The 19,119-nt window shown below is 38.0% G+C and overlaps 3 protein-coding genes across 5 annotated transcripts in view; 2 read left to right on the top strand and 1 right to left on the bottom strand.

The window, feature by feature from the left end:
- The window catches only part of LOC126758168 (PDF receptor), a 67,573-nt gene extending 56,379 nt beyond the window's left edge, over window positions 1–11,194 (top strand). For 2 of the 3 annotated variants that reach the window (XM_050472276.1, XM_050472275.1), the window contains exons 3-10: window positions 3,611–3,721; window positions 5,857–6,002; window positions 6,072–6,332; window positions 6,608–6,901; window positions 6,968–7,237; window positions 7,332–7,486; window positions 7,618–7,864; window positions 10,140–11,194. In XM_050472276.1, the coding sequence (XP_050328233.1) occupies window positions 3,611–3,721; window positions 5,857–6,002; window positions 6,072–6,332; window positions 6,608–6,901; window positions 6,968–7,237; window positions 7,332–7,486; window positions 7,618–7,864; window positions 10,140–10,241 (1,586 nt within the window). In that variant the 3' untranslated portion in view covers window positions 10,242–11,194. Of the gene's footprint in view, window positions 1–3,610; window positions 3,722–5,856; window positions 6,003–6,071; window positions 6,333–6,607; window positions 6,902–6,967; window positions 7,238–7,331; window positions 7,487–7,617; window positions 7,903–10,139 lie in introns of all 3 variants that reach the window. The other variant, XM_050472278.1, reaches the window with a different exon arrangement.
- A 2,464-nt stretch (window positions 11,195–13,658) lies between these two features.
- LOC126758370 (interference hedgehog) overlaps window positions 13,659–19,119 on the bottom strand; it is an 82,711-nt gene continuing 77,250 nt past the window's right edge. The window contains exons 8-11 of the mRNA XM_050472627.1: window positions 17,380–18,042; window positions 17,143–17,316; window positions 16,922–17,076; window positions 13,659–15,116 (exon numbers count right to left, since the gene is read on the bottom strand). Of these exons, the coding sequence (XP_050328584.1) occupies window positions 14,532–15,116; window positions 16,922–17,076; window positions 17,143–17,316; window positions 17,380–18,042 (1,577 nt within the window). The 3' untranslated portion in view covers window positions 13,659–14,531. The remainder of the gene's footprint in view (window positions 15,117–16,921; window positions 17,077–17,142; window positions 17,317–17,379; window positions 18,043–19,119) is intronic.
- LOC126758373 (selenoprotein H) lies at window positions 18,193–19,036 on the top strand. The gene has a single exon (XM_050472629.1). The coding sequence runs from the start codon at window positions 18,226–18,228 to the stop codon at window positions 18,667–18,669; it is 444 nt and encodes a 147-aa protein (XP_050328586.1). The 5' UTR covers window positions 18,193–18,225; the 3' UTR covers window positions 18,670–19,036.

Here is a 19,119-nt window from a genome sequence, read left to right as displayed (position 1 = left end):
ACCACTATAGCATATAGCTGACATACAAACGGGACTAACGGAATCAAGGACAGCTTTTTCATTTAACGAGATATTTTCCTCAAATTCTGCATGGGATATTGCTTAAGGCTATGAGGCTTTTATAGCTTGGGCACAACCGCAGTTAACGTATCCTCATGTCGTGGCTTTCAACTTCCCAAACACGTCAAATAACATCATATTTTTAACTGAAACCCCTTCAATCGAATACAAAGATTCTCTAGCCATTGAAACACCGCTTGCTTGGTGCTTATCCAGCAGCCGAAAAACTTTTTATTAATTGAGACTCAAGCTGCCAATTTGCTTCGAATCCGGCCAAAACACTTGCCACTAATATACTATATACGTGGCACGTGCCATACGCACGAACAACCAACGAAATTACTTCCAAGTTGCATAAACATTTGCTGGTTTTAAGGCAAATTCGAAAATTGAATGCTTTGACGAAGTGGACGAGCGAAAGCGTCAAGATTATATAAACCACACTTTGATTATGGAGATTACATAAATCAAATAAGCTGATACCCACACACACACACAACATGTAACTATTTACACATGTCCAAACGTGCCACAGCGCCGCAACTGCGCCGCAACTGCGCAGCGCATATGAATTCAGAAGCCAGCAAACCTGATAAACCCGAGATGACAAATGCATGTCAAGACCTCAAAGAGCCTCGAACTGTCTCAGTGCGTGTGTGTGTTGCACGTTGCACGATTTCTCAAGAAAGTGCAGAGCAAATATGCGTATAAATCAAGAGTGAAGCAAGATAATGCGGGCGAGCAGGAAGCAGTGTAGATAATAAAATCAGAATTCACAAGAAATCTTACTGCTGCGGCACAGTCACACTCACACTCACACATGTACATGCGTATAAGAACACAATGTCAGCGTTATTGAGATGAGACTTTGAAAAGCTTGCTCCTTGCTCCTTCCTGCCACTCGCAAGCACACACACCAAGCAGGCTTGCAGCGCACATGTGCCGCTCGGAGGCGTGCCTCGTTCATGCAACAAAGCAGAAAATGTGAACAGCGGCACAAACGTGGCATATGATTATGCTGATGTGCTGGTAATTCGCAAGTAGCAAATGTATGTGCTTGTGTGTGTTTGTTTTGCATTGCTATGCATGGCGGTGCCACAGTAGTCACGGGCTAAATATATTTGCAACTTGTTTATTTTTACTTCCATCACCGCTGACCAGCAGCAGTATAAAATCCATGAACCTCAAAAGTAATGCACTGCAACATTTTTATGCTTTTGCAACAAAATTACAAATTTCAATCAAATCATTGAATTATATTTTGGACTGTGTAAATAGGGCGGCTCATGCGCTGTATGCGCCCAGGCAATTGTGTAATGTGTTTTCGTTGCTTTTAGTTACGTAACAATTGCAGGGACTAGAAAGCAGGCCCAACAGAGGCACATATGTGCATAACTGAGCACACAAATCGATTTGAAATTGAATTGTGTGGGTTCAAGGACAAAAAGTAGCGCAAAGAAAGCTTTTGGCAACATTAAAAAAAAAGAAATGGAATTTCGAAAGGTTAAGCGTTTGAGAAATTCGCTCTTAAAGTGATTTTAGTTAAAATTGATATTGCAACGCTCAGTGTAATTAAGAATAAGAGCTAATTTGAGTAATATTTTGAAACTTAAAGCGTTCTTTAAACCCTATAAATATACTTATTTTGAAAAACAATAAAAATGTAGCATACATGCAGGCGCATTGTACGAAGAATATATGGTTTTCCAAAAAGTCTTTTCGTATTTCTAATCGAATTTCAACTTATTTTTCTTTTATGTTTATAATCAACTTTAATTAGACATTATTCCATCAGTGTAAAAAAACCACTGGTTTCTCGGCAAAAAACTACGATTTTCACAGACTTCTCTTGAAGCCAACTTTACTCCATTGAAGGAGTTCTGTATTGACCGAAACAAATGGTAGTCCGATGGGGCAAGGTCAGGACTATATGGTGATGCATCAAAACTTCCCAGTCAAGCGCTCTCAGTTTTTGCCATTCAGTATAACCTTTCGAGGCCTCAATCCTGACTTTGCGACCATTTGTTGAGCTGCACCACGCTTGGACCATGATCTTTTGCACACATTATTGTCGTATTTGATCCACTTTTCGTCTAATGTTACAATTCGCTTCAGAAATGGTTCGATTTCATTTCGCCTTTTTTAAATGGTTCAAAACCGCTTGATGATGAATGTTAAGTTCCTTAGCGATGTCGTGGCTGCTTATGTGACGGTCCTGGTCAATCTTTACCATACTTTCAGCGACTTTTTCAACGATAGGTCGACCAGAGCGATGTGTATCTTTCACATCGAAACGCCCAGATCGGAAGCGAGCGAACCATTGTAGTCTTCGTAAACTTCACAAATTTCATTGGTGGCTTGCGTGGCATTCTTCCCTCTTTTATACAAAAATTTCAAAATATAGCGAATTTCCTTATTATTTTCCCTCGTTTTTGAACAGCTGTAATTTTTTTTAATTTTCCCTAATATAATTTTTTTTAGTTAAATGAAGCTTAGAATATCACCTTTCCAACACTATATGGTATGACACAATGTGATTGGTAGCACTGTAGCTATACGACTGCAACGGCAGCTACGAAAAGACTTTTTCGACTACTCAATATTGTATTTTATCTCAATTTTCTTTAAAGAATAATTAATGCTTTCATTCTAACAAACAATATTTTTCAATGTATTTAATTTGTTAGCATATAAACCTTAATCCGCAAAACCATATTTTAATTAAACTCAAATAAGCGGTTAGTCCGCAACGCCAACTCTACCAAATAAGGATTTCAAGCGCACACACATGCGTGTGTACGTTAGTGTGCGTGTTTATGGCATATAAATACACACAAATTCAAATAATTAACTCTTAATTTCACTCTGCAATGATGCAACGCTGATAATATATTTAGAATTACATTAGAAGTGATTAGCAGCGGCATTAAGCCTTGCCACATTGACCAAATGAAATTTCACGGAACCTTGAATTGCACACACACGCACATATCTTGCACCTATGAGTGTCTATATAGCATCGCTTTAATCTTTCATTGAATTGCGCACGCACACAGACACAAGCTGGCATATCCAACTGTATGTGTATGTGTGTGTGCTATTCTATGAACTCGCCACTAATTTGCGCTTTATGTAAAATTTATGACAAAAAAATTGCATTTTGCATAACAAAAACCTAAAGTTAGCGTTAAACCAATAGCAGCAACAACACGGCCGCAGTCATGCGTAGGCGTAACTTGCGGCGTATTAAGCCAATTAAGCGGCGGTGTGTGTGCAGATTGGCTGAATGCCTGCAATCTCCACATAATTTCGAATTTTTGTTTTATTTTTATATTTTCAATGAATTAATTAAATCATTAATTAGCCGGCAAGACAACGACATAATTAATGGGTTGCCCTCGTATGAAAATAGCTGCGCCAATCAAGCTAAAGTGCAAGCGCATTTTTTCTAAACAATTTTCGAAAAAAAGGAATTCAAGTTGATTTCAAATTGATTTTCACAGATTTGCTTTCAACCACTCATTTTCATTTCTTTCATTTCGTTTTGCAGGTGTTTTCTGCAACTGGACCTGGGACCTGTTTCTCTGCTGGCCACCGACGCCGGCTGGCGTGTTGGCGCGCATGCATTGTCCGCCCGTCGGACACGGCATTGACACAACAAGTAAGTAAACAATACAACGCATACTCTTGCATATATATATATGTGTGTGTGTGGCATGTTGACCCATTTTATTTAGTAAGTCAACTGTTTGTTAGCCTTCGGGTAAATTAGACGCTCTGTCATTCACTGGTCACTCTGCATTACACATTTACACGCTGACATCGAGCAGTTGCATGCCTTCAACATAACCTCAATACTCGTATTTGATTGTGGTGCACAACCTATTTTGTTTTTTGTTTTGGTCAGTGGTCAAGCGAAGTCAATTGGACAATAACTCAATAGAATGACAGGTTATAAGCAATCAATCAGTCATTTTTTGATGAAATAAGTTCAAATGAGCTTTCAAGGAGCTTTTTTCCTAGTTGAGACTTGAGGTGAGAAATTGTAACTAACACTTAAGGTTTATTATTTGATTTGATCTTATTGATTTGTTTATTTTTGTAAACTAAAATATTATTTGATCCCGAAGTTTTAAATTTAATCCCAAAATTTCGAGATTTATTTTTTGAATACGAAAAATAAGTTTTCGAATATTTTATTGCCTGATAGACAATGAAAGCGTGTACATATATAAACCGTTTCTATGAAAAAAGTTGAAATGAGCTTTCAAGGAGCTTTTTTAGTCAACAGCGACTTTGAGGCTATGATTTGTCATAAAAACTCATAATCGATTGTGTTTAAGATTAGTAAAGTAAATTATTATTTGATTCATTAGGTTTCGGGTAAATCTCCAGTTTATAAACGGTATCCCGAGAACTCGGTATTTAAATTTTGAATACGCAAAATCGGTGTTTATACTGTATACGAATATTTTATTGCATTCCTGTATAAGAAAATTTACCTGTTTTATGACAAAAGTTCAAATGAGCTTCCAAGGAGCTTTGTTAGTCAGCAGGGACTTTGCGGCGATGAGTTATAATTAGCACTTACATACATATAACTGAGCCGATTAACTTTGTAAACTGAAGTCGGGATAATCCCGAAATTTTGAATGTAGTCCCGAAATATCGGGATTAATATTAAAAATAACGCTGGTGTATTTATGTAACGATTGCTGTAGTAAATTTGAATATAATTCAACTAAAAGCTATTCATTTTAGAAAAACATTGAAAATTGAAGCCTATGTACAGGCGCTGAATATGCTTGAGCGCCAGTAAATCAGGTAATTGTTGTTAGATTTCAGTGCTTTGAAGCTTTTGCCAAACAGTTGAATAAATATTTGCTTTTTCGTGGCAATGCGAGCAAAAAGTTGGTCTTCAAAATCCGTGCTAAACTGCCGACGGCACTCAAGCTAGCTAATAAGTGTGGTGTTTTTCAAAATTTTCCCGTGAAATTTCGTGCACAGTAAGCTTAATACCTTAAAATATCTGACATACTTGGTATATATGCATGTATCTAAGCAACTACGGACATATTCCCATCTGTGGCTCATTTTGTTGTTGCACTTCCGGCGCTGTTTCCGTTACCAACTGCTTTTGTTCTCACACTTGCGGCATTTTTGTTGCTTTTGCCGCCAGTCATCCGCATGCGGAAACACAACAACAAGAAGTGATGAAAATAACAGTGTAATGCACGCACACACCCAAACGCAATGACAACGCGTCTGTGGCGAGCAAATGTAAAATACATTTAAACGATTTTCCATTTCCCTTTCACACTTCCAACTCATTATATTTGCCGTCTACAACGCCACCAAAACCAACGATAACATCAAGCGCCAAACATCAAATGGCAGCATGCCTACCTCTTGACTCCTCACGTGCCGCGTCAGCCACCCCAATGGAGGTTGCAAGACTGTGCGTAATTTCGTTTGATTTATTCATGCAACGCAGTGAAAATGTGCTGGAATTTTAACTTAATTGCATTTGTGGCCGAAGGTCTGCGGTCTCTATTTTTAAACCTTTGAGTTTTAAATTTAAATTCCCATTATCATCACAAAGTGGCAAATGGGCGGCCAATGAGTGGAATAAGAGTGTGTGTGCACATTTCCGAAACGGTTGCGAAAGCGTTCACCTGTATATCCATTTAAACAAAATATTATTTTTTGCCTTGAATAAACAAATTTAAGTTAAGGTTAATTTGACCTTGAAAATACAGTCAGTGCTTCAATTTAGCATTTCTTCTTTTCCCACAGAGTTCGCGAACCGCAAATGCGAGCTGGACGGCAGCTGGGGCCGCCGGCCGAATGACACGCAGAACAACACGAACGGCTGGACGGACTATCAGCCTTGCTTCAAGCCGGAAGTGAACGACATGCTGCAGCGTGTGGATGATATTGATGTGCGTCATGCCGCAAACATGAAATATATTCGCACAAAATATACCTAATTCTTGAAATTTCACTCATAGGTCTTCTTGGACATCGCACGACGCACGCGCACGCTGGAGATCGTTGGACTCATATTGTCGCTGATCGCCCTGATACTCTCGCTCATTATATTCTGCAAATTCTCTTCGCTACGAAATAATCGCACGAAAATTCACAAGAATCTCTTCATCGCAATGGTCTGTCAAGTGATCATACGACTGACACTGTATCTCGATCAGGCGTTTCGGCGTGGCAGTCAACCGGCCACATCGAATACGAGCACAGCGGGAATTGAAAACACGGTATGTGAGAGAAGCTTATGAAGAGACACTTCAAAATCATATATTGTTTAAAAGCTCACTCTGAAAGCTTTCTGAAAAGACGAACACAACATTAAAAAGCTTTTGTATACGCTCGAACAGCTTTTAAATCGGATAGCTCTGATAAACTAAATAAGCTTAATTCCAAAGCTTTTGATGAGCTTTTCACAAGTACATAAGCTACTAAAAGCTCTTGTGGAAAGCTTTAGCAGTTACAATCACTTTCACTTCGTAAAACGATATCTTCTCTTTAATAGCCCTACCTCTGCGAGGCTTCCTACGTGCTCCTAGAGTACGCTCGCACCGCCATGTTCATGTGGATGTTCATCGAGGGTCTGTACCTGCACAATATGGTGACGGTAGCCGTGTTTCAAGGGCGGTTTCCGCATAAGATATTCTCGCTACTCGGCTGGGGTCTGCCCGTACTGATGACCACCGTCTGGGCCATATGTACAGCGATGTATACGGACAGCGCACACGACTGTCTATGGAACTACAATTTGACGCCGTACTATTGGATACTGGAAGGACCACGTTTTATTGTCATATCGGTGAGTGTCCCTCACTTATCAATCACATTAATAACTTATCAAACTACAATTTTGTCCAACGCGCAGCTCAACTTCTTCTTCCTAATGAACATCATACGCGTACTGGTGATGAAATTGCGCCAGAGTCAAGCCAGCGATATCGAACAGACGCGCAAAGCGGTACGCGCCGCCATTGTCCTGCTGCCGCTGTTGGGCATCACAAATCTACTGTACCAAGTACCTGCATTAAACCTGAAACCACCATGGAAATTCGCCATGTGGTCCTACGTGACGCATTTCTTAACCTCATTTCAGGGATTTTTCATTGCCTTGATATATTGCTTCCTAAATGGTGAGGTGAGTACGAACGCAAGCTATTTAACCCAATATTTCCACATCAGCCAAAAGAAGTGCTCATAATTCGCATATTCTACACTCTCTTTACCAACAGGTGCGCACCGTTCTACTGAAAAGCCTCGCCGTCTATATGTCCGTACGCGGCCATCCCGAATGGGTGCCCAAACGTGCCTCTATGTTCTCTGGCGCTTACAACACTGCACCCGACACCGAGGGCCAAGGCGGTGGTACGCCGCAGGATGGCAAAAGGTAAGTCAGCTGCTCCGTGGACCTGCTCTCTACCTCTCTGTCTCTCCCCACAACCACGCAAATGCAATAACTCACTCATCTATTGCTTTTTCTATTCCGTTCTCACTCTCTTTGCTTACTGTTGCCTACAGAAACGATCAATCGCCCACCACACGCCGCCTGAATGGTCGCCGCTACAGCGCCGCCAACACCGTGCACATACCGGCGCGACGTCTCTCCAGCGGTAGCACTTACCGCCAGCAACGACGCGTCAGCAATCACAATAATAACAACAACATTGGCATACACAACACACGCGCTCAGAGCAACACTGGCAGCGGAAGCAGTAGCAACACCGGCGGCAGCTGGCTTTTGACGCTGTGCTTTGGCGGCCAAAAGGTACTAAGAGTACCGCCAGCGTCAACCGTACCACCCGAGTCAGTTGTATTTGAGTTGTCAGAGCAGTAGTTGTACCACCTTACGCCTTATGCCCTCCCCCAACCACCACCAACAACAACACCTCTCTCACTTGTGTAGCCATGAATTGTGCATCCGCAATTATGAAATATTTAGTACTAAACATACAAATACTTAGTAGCTTTTAAGTAGTTCTTGCTTAGCCAAACGCTTTTGCGCCTAAAATGCTGTGACTAATGTCAATTACCCTTTGCAAGCCCTTCACCACGCCGCTTGCCTCCCCAACCTTTACACCAATGTATTATAGCTCAATATATTTACCCACACATGAATGTAGCTGAACCCCCGCTACCCCGCACTACACAACTCATTACTTTTAAGGCGAAGCGCACTCAAATTCGTACCGTTTAGTTTTTTAAATTTTGTATAAAGTACTGATTCGGCAACACGAAAACGCTAACAGAGTTACCAACATATCTAAATCGCAAAAAAATTTAGGCGCCTATAAAGAAATTAAAAAATTATTTATACTACATTATATATAAAAATCTACAATATTGAGCAAAATTTGAAAAAAAACACTCGACAAAATTTATATTTAAAAAAATTTAAAATATAGATAAATCAAATAGTATTACATTTTTTCCCTTATAGCATATAAAAAAAATAAAAAAAATTGGCAAATTTTTATGAAAAAATTAAAAAATATTATCATATAGTGTAAATATTTATATATAATATATATACTTGCATTTGTTTCCGTAAAACGCACTTGAATAAATTTTGTCCAACTGCATACTCGTACATATGTATATGATTATATGATATATAGAATAATATGTAAAGAAACTTATTCTCGAAGAGCTGCTTCTCACTCATTTCTCTATATTTTGTGCTCTCTTTTTTGTTTGTGTATTATTTTTATATAAATTTTTATATACTTTTATAAAACTTATATATTTTTTCCATTATACGCGCTTAATATAAAAATTCTTTAAAGAAGTGTATGCGAAACTAAAATACAAATTTTTGTAACACTGAAAATTGGCAGCACTGTTTCTTTTAAGTTTTGATTTGATTTGCTATAAAACGGCTGAGAATTGTAGCTGCTAGTCCAGGTGAAAGAAATTTTAATGCATGTTAAACAAAAGAAGAGCTGTAATAACTACACAACATTTTATATAAATACATTTCGCCATAAGCCGTTTAAGAATTGCAAACACGTCTAACAGATAAATGAAATAATGCGGCAAAAATTTGAAAAAAAAATTGAATTTGAAAAAAAAAAAAATCAAATTTGTCAGCTACGGAATTAATTGTTTGCACGTGGCACAACAGACACCGTTAAACATGTTATTTGTCAAAAAATTATCAGTTACTACGAGTATAAGAAGAAAAAATTCGACTAAATTTTCACTAGTTTCTAAAAAGTGCTTATAAATAGATATGTTTTAAGGGTATTGAAAAGTGTTTCAAGAGTTCATAAAGTGCTATTTATAGGATATAGAAAAGTGTTTTACGAGTTGATAAATTGAAATATTCATCGTTTAAAGTGTTTCAAGAGTTCATAAATTGCTTTGTTTATAATTTATGGTGGAGGTGTTTCAAGAGTTCGTAAATTTAGACTAGACTCTTGGAAAAACTGAAACTAAGCGCTACCGGCGGTGTAGTGGCATGCAACGCACGTAATTTGCAGTAAAACCGCATAGAACAGTACCAGACACCATGAGTAAGCTCTGACAGTAGTTTTTCTGTAACTAGCGCAGCTTTCATCTTAATTATTTTTCGTTTTCTTTAATTAATTTAAACAAAAATTTGTGTTGGGTATAAAAAAGTGTATTACTGTGTTCGCATATTACCAAAAATACTACTCTACATATTATAATATTTTGCATTTTGTCCAAAAATTAATATTTCGAATTTGCATGTTCGAAAAAATTACTATGACAATTTTTACAGATTTTTGTTAAAACGCTAATACGATTTTTGTAAGCTTTTACTACCGCTTGAACGCTTATAGAAAGCTCCCATAACTACATTGTACACCAAGCGCGCTTAAAAGCTCTACTCATCATATACAGTACCCGGCATATAAATAATTACCCGCTTTTTCAAATTCGAACGCTTCTCGCTCCTTCAATTGTACGCTTTATCGAAATTTCTATACAAATATGTTCAAAATATTTAATCATTTGTTGTTTGTGTTATTGTTTCTTCCATTCTGCTCTTATCTTTATCTTCATGTGCGCCTGTACAGAACAAATGTGTGATGTCTAGCAAAAAAATGCCTACACAAATATTTATGACGACAAAACGAAAGGCAGCAACGATTTACGCCACTGAAGTGGGGCGTCAGTGAGCCAGAAACGGAGCGTCTCGCGCTGGAAGCCCGCTAGCGCAATGAGCGCATGTGTTTTAGCCTAATTAACTAATTTATCTAAAATTATATAACTTAAGCAAACAGTTAAACTAAGGAATTGAGCAACCGTTGCGAAGAGATTGCTAGCTTTTGATGATTGGCGTGGAAAGCAGCGCGTATTAGCTGGAAACAGCGCAGTCGATGTGACCGCAAAGTAGATGATTTCAATTAGTTTTGGAAAAGTAAAAATTTGTAGCACTAAGCATATGTTAGCTATTGTTAGACGCTTCCAGTTGCGGCCAGTGACTGTACTGCTACAGCACAAAAATATTTTATACTTCTTTTTGTACATAAGCCGTTAGCTTTTACTGTAAACAATGTAACTAAAATGAGTAAAAATCTTTCGAATAGTCTTGCTCGGCTCGAAAACTCAATTGAAGGCTCCTATATAGTATTAATATAATAAAAATAAGTGTTTCACAATACTAAACACTGCTCTAACGGTACCAACTACAGTTAGAATTTACTATCCTACAAGTGATCGCCATTCAAAAACAGAGTATTTATTTTTTGTTAAAAGCTTTCTGTTAGAAAAAAAGCATGCGTTCAAGCGCCTAAAAGTAGGCAGTGCTTGAAATACTCGAATTAGAAACATAATGCAAACTAAAGTACACTCAGCTCAAAATCAAAATCAAAATACAAAATTGAAATGTATTAAAATACTAAAAACGCCAAAAATTATGAGAAAATTGAGATTAAGTATATACTATATATGTATATAGATATATATAATGTGGAACACAAATATTTTAACTATAGGTACACCTTACACGCCCACAGGGCACAGTAACCGCTAGAGTTTAATCAAATTATATTTACAAAAGGATATTGCAACTACAAAAATGTAAAGTATATACATACATATATATATAGAGAGAGAGAGAGAAAGAGAGTAGAAAACGAGTCCGCAAATATATTTACAAAATATTCACATACAAAAGAATGCATAGCAGAATTTTCAAAACAAAAATTAAATAAAAATAAAATTAAAGTAATCGTAACGTTGGCTCATATAACCAGAAGTAGCATCGATAAGGCATATGCGACGCAAAATCATATCGTCACCAAAAATGCAAATGAAGGTAACATCACTTTTCAGTTTACAGGCGAAAGGAAAACGATATAATAGAAACCACTAATATTGAAACAAAATTAGAGTTTTGGTTATAAAGTGATTATACATTGGTTATAAAATGGTTATATATTGGTTATCATACACTCATATTGAAACAAAATTGGATTTCTCGTTATAAAATGGTTATACAATATTGGTTATCATATTTGAAAACGAGTTTAATTTTTTTTTTTTTTTGATGATGTGTTGTTTTGCATTTTTTGGTGACGATATACAGAATGACTAACAGAGCTTCGTTTGTATCGACGACTTATTATTATACTAAAGCGCAAATAATATATTATGTAAGCTGAAGAAAATTTTAACGTTTTTTTTACTGTAAACATTTTTGTTAAACATTAATTCCTCGAGTTGATAACTTTTGTGTATTGATCATATTATGTATCTAATTGTATATAAATTTCTACAAATAAGTTCGTAATTGGGTAACACGAATGAACAAGAATTTTATTTTAATTATTTAATAAATGTTGCATTTTTTCTAGAAAATGTTTTTGATGTGGCCAAAAATCGGCGAGAAAGTATGTAAGTATACGGCATATATGTATATCAAGAATCTGATAAAGAAATTGCTGGAAACACTGGACGACATAGTGTTGGCGGTATCAGTCAATCAGAGAGATTATGGAAAGCTCTCTACGAAGGTTACACCTGTGGGCTATGAACAGCGGATTAATCGTTTACATCAGAAGTGACAGTACTCCTAGTGTATAGGTAGGTATACACTCATGATCAAATTTGAACCAGACAGGTCAATATCGATCAAATTTGAACCGGAAGCTCAATATCGCCTGACAAACTTTCAGCCTTTCCATACACTCATGATCAAATTTAAACCGGACAGCTCAATATCGCCTGACAAACTTTCAGCCTTATACACTCATGATCAAATTTGAACCGGACAGGTCGATATCGTCTGACAAAGTTTCGACGTCGTAAGCAAACAGCTACCAAACACATACTCTTGGACATATACAACTCAAACTTAACACGAACATAAAAAGATGGGACCAGTCTGGGAAATTTTTTTATCGATTCAGTTTGCGAGTGTAATTTAAATGAGCCGGTGGTCAAATTTGATCTTGAGTGTAGTATATAACGAAAATATATGATCCACTTTTTGGAATCCATTTCTGTATTGATATAAGTGATGGCTGTTGTTGGAATGAACAAAATATCTATATTTTGAACCGCATATAAAAGAGCGTTGCTTCAATAGCTTCTCTCCGGATGACAAAGCACTCTGTAAATGCGAACAAATAATAATAAGTATATAACCGTAACATTGTAACTGAAAATCACATTTTTTATTTGCTTCGAAACACTGTGATGCTCGAGAATTTTGCTGTTGCTGTTGTTGTTGTAGCGGCAGAAACCATGCCTAAAGTAATTTCGAGAAATGCTGCCGAGTTGGCGGTTCTTGGAGATATAAAAATCCGGGTCCGTTGCAGGTGCTCAGATCCGACTGAGGTGGGAACGGAATTTACTGTTTGCTTTGCTGTAAGGGTTAACTCCCGCTAACAAAATATTGGGTAGTCGAAATTTTTTTTTCTTATTTTGATTTTGATTAGAAATTGAAATTTTGATTCTAATCAAAATACGAAAAAAACTTTTTCGACTAACCAATATTATACCTAACCCCTGCATTTTTTAAAGTGTCAATTTTGCACTTAAAAAAAAAAACAAAATTTTGTTTAATGTGGTAGTAAGTTTAAATTTTTATTTTACTAATTACTGCTTTTGTTTTTGTATTTACTACATGTTTTCGTAATTAAAAATATGTTCTCTGATATATACTATATAAATATTACAGCAAATTAGTTTGTAATTAAAAATTAGGTAAAAAAAATATTTCAAATTTGAAAATTAAAATTATAAAAAAATTAACAAATTTATTGTAATTGTAAAACATTTTTTAAATTAAAAAAAAGTTTAAATTAAAAAAATTAAAAAAAAATAAAATTAACAAAAAATTAAATAAAAAAAGTTAAATTAAGAAAATTAAATAAAAAAATATTAAATTAAATAAAAAAAATTAAATAAAAAAAATTAATTAAATTAAAAGCAAAGTTAAATACAAAAAAATGTTTTTATTTAAAAATTACGTTAAAATATTAAATTTTTTTTAGTTTAAAAATTAAAATTAAAAAATTAATAACTTATGAAAATTTTTAAACATTTCTTAAATTAAAAAAAAAATAGACAAAAAATTTATGATTAACATTTAATCAAATAAAAGTAAGGCAATAAAGGTCGATTTTTAATAAATTAAATGTATGTAATATTGAACTTATAAATAAATACTAAAAATGCACAGTACGTACAAATAAAGTGCAGTCAAAAACTGTAGGAAGCACAAAAATTATATTTTAAATAATTTAAAACAATAAAAATCTATTTAGACAAATTGTAGGCTTCGAAAATTGAAAATTATATTAACAGTACAATTTGTAAGTTGCATATTTTTAAGCACTTTTTCAAAAATATATTTTCTAAATCAACTTTCATGCTGCTAGACTCACAAATAGCGATTTCTAAGTCTTTTATTTTGTTCAATATATTTTATCTTACTTTTTGTTAGCTCTGCAGGACGGAGTTAACGCCAAATTAATTAGTTAGTTTAAGTTAGTTATACTACTAGTGGATGTCATTTCGTATTCAAAACTAATATAACTACAATTGTCATTGGAGTTAGTTCCGTTAAGTCTTTATGTGGTATTACTAAGTGTTACATAACAAGGCACTATAAGGAACTCAGCCTAAAAGTATGCAGATAATCGAGTTTTTCGAGTTACTTACTTGCATATTCGAGATATTACTTACACCTATGCCATACATTGTGCTTAGATCTAACTGTTTCCTAGACTGGTCTAGAAAAATCTGATGTAGTTCTAGCAATAAATATTTACAATTTAAGTCAATCAAGATTGCAATCAGTTGACTTATTCTTAGTTATACATATAACGAATTTTAAATTTAAACAATACCCACTGAAGTACCGTGGTACCCCTAGACCTATGTCTGTGTCTAGATAGTTGCATACTGGCTAGCCTCCCCTACTAAACTAGAACTTAACACTACTTATACGAAGCCGCCTACACCTCAATACTGTTCAAACTGCCCGAGGACATGTTGTCGTTGTGGCTGCCCAGCCGACCGCGCTTCATCATGGCGCGCGCCGGCATCGGCGAGCGCTGCACGCGTGGACTGCCCGGCACGATGGGTATACCAACGCCGCCGTTGTTGTTGTTGGTGTTACCGGAGGAGCGTCGTGTGCGGCGCAGCGACGGTATGCGCGTGGGCAGGCCATCGATGTTCATGGCCGCGTCATGTGGCTGCGTCGCATTCGCTGGCACTGCGGTCGCCGTGTAGTGCAGATTGCGCGCGCTGCGCTCCAATGTGCGGCGCTGTTGCTCCATGGAGGGCGTCTGTGGCGATTGCGCCTGCGCATGCTGCTGCTGGTGTTGCTGGTACAGATGGTGCGCGTTATGGTGGCCGCTGTGGTTGTTGTTCTGGTGTGGTGGCACCGGCGGCGGATGTTGGCCGGCGGCCGACGCGTTGGCATGATGATGATGGTGTGGCATGTAGTCGCCGCGTTTGTGCATTAGTGTGGGCGTGCCGGGCGGCGGTGGATGGTATGGCTGCGCGTGGTGCAGGCCCTGATGCGAGCCTAGATGTGCCTGTGAATTATGTAAAGATTGAAAGGATGAGGTGGATGAATGAGACGAGCTCGATTTCGTGTGCAAATGCATGGCATTGGTGTTGTGGTTGTAATGAGCAGTGGCATGATTTGCATTTGGTATTACTGCGTTTGGCGCGGTGCCTGCTTGTGCTTTATTAGTGGTCATTTTCGGTAGGGTTGTATGCGACGGCTGGTGGTGCGGCTGCGGCTGCGGCTGTTGGTTGTGGTGTGTATGAGGCTTCTGGTTCGGCAGCGGCGGCAATGGCTTCGACAGTGGCGAAGTGGCGTCGATTGCATTAAAGATGCCCTCGCTGGCTTCAAGCGTCTCACAGGAAGAAGAGGAGCGCGGTGGCGGTGTGTAGTGCTCGGCTTCGTCCGCATTGCTGGCGACAGTTTGTTGCTGGTGTAAACTATGGCTGCTGCTGGTATGCGGGTGGGTCGCGTTTAGATTGCTGGCACTGGCTGAATTGTTGGGACTTGGACCCGTGTGGCTGCTGTTGCTGTTGCTGTTGGGCAGGAAGCGCAGCTCCATCACGTTGTTGCGATTCTAGAACAGTTCACGCTGATATTTCTAAGCTAGTAGCAGCAAATGCCTTAAAGTCGCACTAGTAATACTTAAATTCATATCTATGCTAATGTGGGAATGGGTGCAATGAGGAGGTACAAGCGGAGGAATGGCGCATGGCGAGATAGAATAGTGACCAGGAAAACAAAGTTAGTGTAAAGATAAAGGAATATGCTGTGCGTGCTTTCGAATAGGTTTCTATAATAATAGAGGGACGGTGCTGTTCTAGGGTTAATGCGCAAGAAAGCGGAGCTTTAAAAGCTGACAAATTTAAAAATATCAAACCCCAGTTACCTACTTAATTCAGAAAAATTCTTTCTCCTCAGGCCAGTTTTTAGCCACACATCATTTGAAAATAAAATAAAATTTCGTAATTTTACCAATAGTTCGAAAACAACAACAGTCGCCTAAGGGTAGGCAATAGTAAAAGTACATATCAGCTTTTATCAGCCTTTGGAACCAAAATGCATTGTTCTTAGAGCAATTTCTCGCAAACCCTCGGTAAACCTTTGGTCCACTGCCTGAATTATGCTGCTAAAAGTAAAGTATTTAACATTTACTGTTAAAGTTCTGTTAAATGTTAGTGCTAAAGTTGTTCTAACCTCAAAATAATTTAGTAAACTCAAATGGGTCTTCTTAAAACTAGAGTTTTTCCTAACTGTAGATCTGCCGTAAAGGAATAAATGTGCAGAAAATTTACTAAAACTAAAATAGTTACATAAATATATACATAAATACGTACAGATAATATACAATAGAGATTTATATACAAAAAAAGTTGTAAATACAAAATATAATTATAGGTTATAGCAATAGACTTTATACAAAAGATCGTAAATGCCAAATGAATTTCTTTTTCAATTTTTTTTTTCTTTTTTTTTTTTTGATTACAGAAGAGTTGCTGGAAAGGCTGAAGTAGTCGAGATTTATACGATTTAGGTATTTAAGTAGTTACATAGTCGAGGCACCACCAGCTGTGTTGAAAGACATACATACAACCACACTAGAAATGACTATAAAGTACAAGCAAAAATTTTGTCTAGAAAATTTTGTAAAAATTAAAATATAGAGCTCGAAAAGAAACACATTTTACATATCGATAACTCGAATACGTAGTAAAGCAGTAAGATATTGCATAATACGCTATTCGTAGATAAAAGTGCGACTGTTTAACTGAGGCAAGCCAAGCCATGGCTCATTTTTCAATATATACAAGTGCTTGGCGGGGCTCTACATACCTTGTCGGCTTCCTGCGCCAACGGATTGGGCGTGATGTTCATGCGTGGTATGACGCCGTTGAGACGGTGACCGGACTTGTGATGCGCCGCCACGCCCAGCACTGAGGGTGTCACAAAATCGGCCTGTATGTGGTCTAGCTGTGGTTTGTCTTCATCTAGAGCAAAGAAACGTTGCACACAATGCTTAAATTGTCGTATTAACGATGAAAGTTTAAACTTACCTTCTGGTGTCGCCGGGCTGCGTCGCTTCATGCATAAGAAGGCAGCGACTATGGCTACGATGAGGAGTATACCGCAGCCGGCGATGCCCGCCACTATCGGATATTTCGGCTTGTCGTTCTCCTTGGTTTTTGCAGGCGTGACTGCTGGCACAGGCATTGGTGTGGTTGCCAGTTCTGTGTTGACAAAATACATATTTAAAATAACTTTAAACGAAATACGATTTTTTAACCACTTACTCTTCGTTTTGCCCTGTAATATGGCGCTGAACTCGGACGCAGCTAGTGCATTAAAGGACTGCAGCTTGAACTCGTAGGCGGTACCCGCTTCCAACAAGTCGATCTTAAATTTACGTGTATGTTGACCGTCTACAGTCGCTTTGAGGTATTCGCCTGCTGAAGAGGCGAGCCGGTAGTAGGCGTAAAAACCATCCGGCACGTTTATTGGATTCGCCGGCAGCGTCCAATGTATCATAACTGCAGTCTCTGAAAGCGGTTCCACGCGCAACAGCTCTGGCGCGGGCAGTGTGGCTTTGGTGGGGCCTAAAGCTTCGCTACTTTGCAAAAAGAATTTCGCTGAAGTGTTGCCCTCCTTATTGTCGTTGTTCGAGTAAACAGCGATAATGCGGAAACGGTAGAATCGGTCCGGTTTCAAGCCGGAAACTGATGAGGTGAAATTCTTTACGCCTTCAAAAATACGGTCGCGTTTGCCGTATGGTATGTCTTCGTTTGTGGTCTGCCAATTTTCGCGCGGTATTTTGCGGCTCGAGTCACCGAGCATGCGATACTGAACCTTGAAAAACTGTATAGGCAGCCCCTCGTTCTTTGGCACATACCAGCGCAACATTACCGAATCGTCGGACAATCGAGTCACGTTGGGTCGCGAGGGAGGAATCATGTTGGCTGCAAGAGAGAAGAAGAGAGTACGTACTTTATGAATTATCGTTTTTTCATAAAATGTTGATACATATTTAATGAGAAATACACATCTCTTTTGAAATGTTTGAATGAATATCATTTTTACAAAATTATTTTTTTAGAGACACTGCCAAATCTTTAGTTTTACATGTCTGATAGTTTACACTAATGGCACCAAGAGGCAAGAAGTCGAAGAAGCAGCGTGAAATCGATTGGGCGGCCGACGCTTACTTCGACAAGAACCGTTCAATGATCTACATCGAGCACACGTTAGAATGTCCGATATTCACGACGAAAGCTGAAGAATTCGCCGCTTATGTAGCCCAAGAAGCGCCAAATCGCACCATACAGTTGATACGGAATCATAACGGCAAAGTGCCGCCAAGGGATGGTGCTTTCGAGATTGGATTTTCGCAGAACGCGCGCACCTCCGTGCATCAGCTGTGGTCCGGCATTGATAAAGGTCCACCAAGGCGTGACAAATTCCCACCGGAGTACGAGTCTCTCATGCAAGAGATACATAAGATTTTGAAAAAATTCTATCCTGATGCGGTGGAAAAGAACCCCTTGGAGGGCATGGAGGACGATGACGCTGCGCCAGCGTATCAGTGAAAGCGCTTAAAAATTTGTTAAAGTTTCCGTACAAAAAGATTCAAGGTGAATAATCCATGACTTTCAAAATTATCCAACAACCGTGAAGCGGCAATAGTGCGGCAATCTAGCCAATCAACTGCCCTTCCGATTGGGTTCTTTCAAAAGGACAGTTTGCAAACCAGCGCAACAGTTTGAGAGGCTAGGACTAATTTAAAAGTAATCAGAACGTTCTAGCTTTTCGCCGTCAGATGGCGCAAAAGTAGCATCAAACGTTGCCACTCCAGAAACTTTATTTTTACTCTATAAACATGATCTAATCTAGATTTTCAATAAAATAAATTGCGACAGAAACCAAATAAATTCACGATTGGGCATTACTTTTGAATTACGTGCTTTTATATACTTTGTCTTCACACCCAGACTTATGTTTATACATCAAATAAATTTTAAGAATTTTACGGCACTGGC

Source organism: Bactrocera neohumeralis, chromosome 5, assembly GCF_024586455.1.
Source record: "Bactrocera neohumeralis isolate Rockhampton chromosome 5, APGP_CSIRO_Bneo_wtdbg2-racon-allhic-juicebox.fasta_v2, whole genome shotgun sequence".
NCBI classification, from domain to species: Eukaryota; Metazoa; Arthropoda; class Insecta; order Diptera; family Tephritidae; genus Bactrocera; species Bactrocera neohumeralis.
The sequence above is the reverse complement of the archived record's forward strand: the minus strand, read 5'-3'. Positions and strand labels throughout refer to the sequence as shown.

Coding starts and splice junctions, on each gene's coding strand:
- LOC126758373 (XM_050472629.1), top strand. CDS start 18,226: ATGGCACCAAGAGGCAAGAAGTCGAAGAAGCAGCGTGAAATCGATTGG.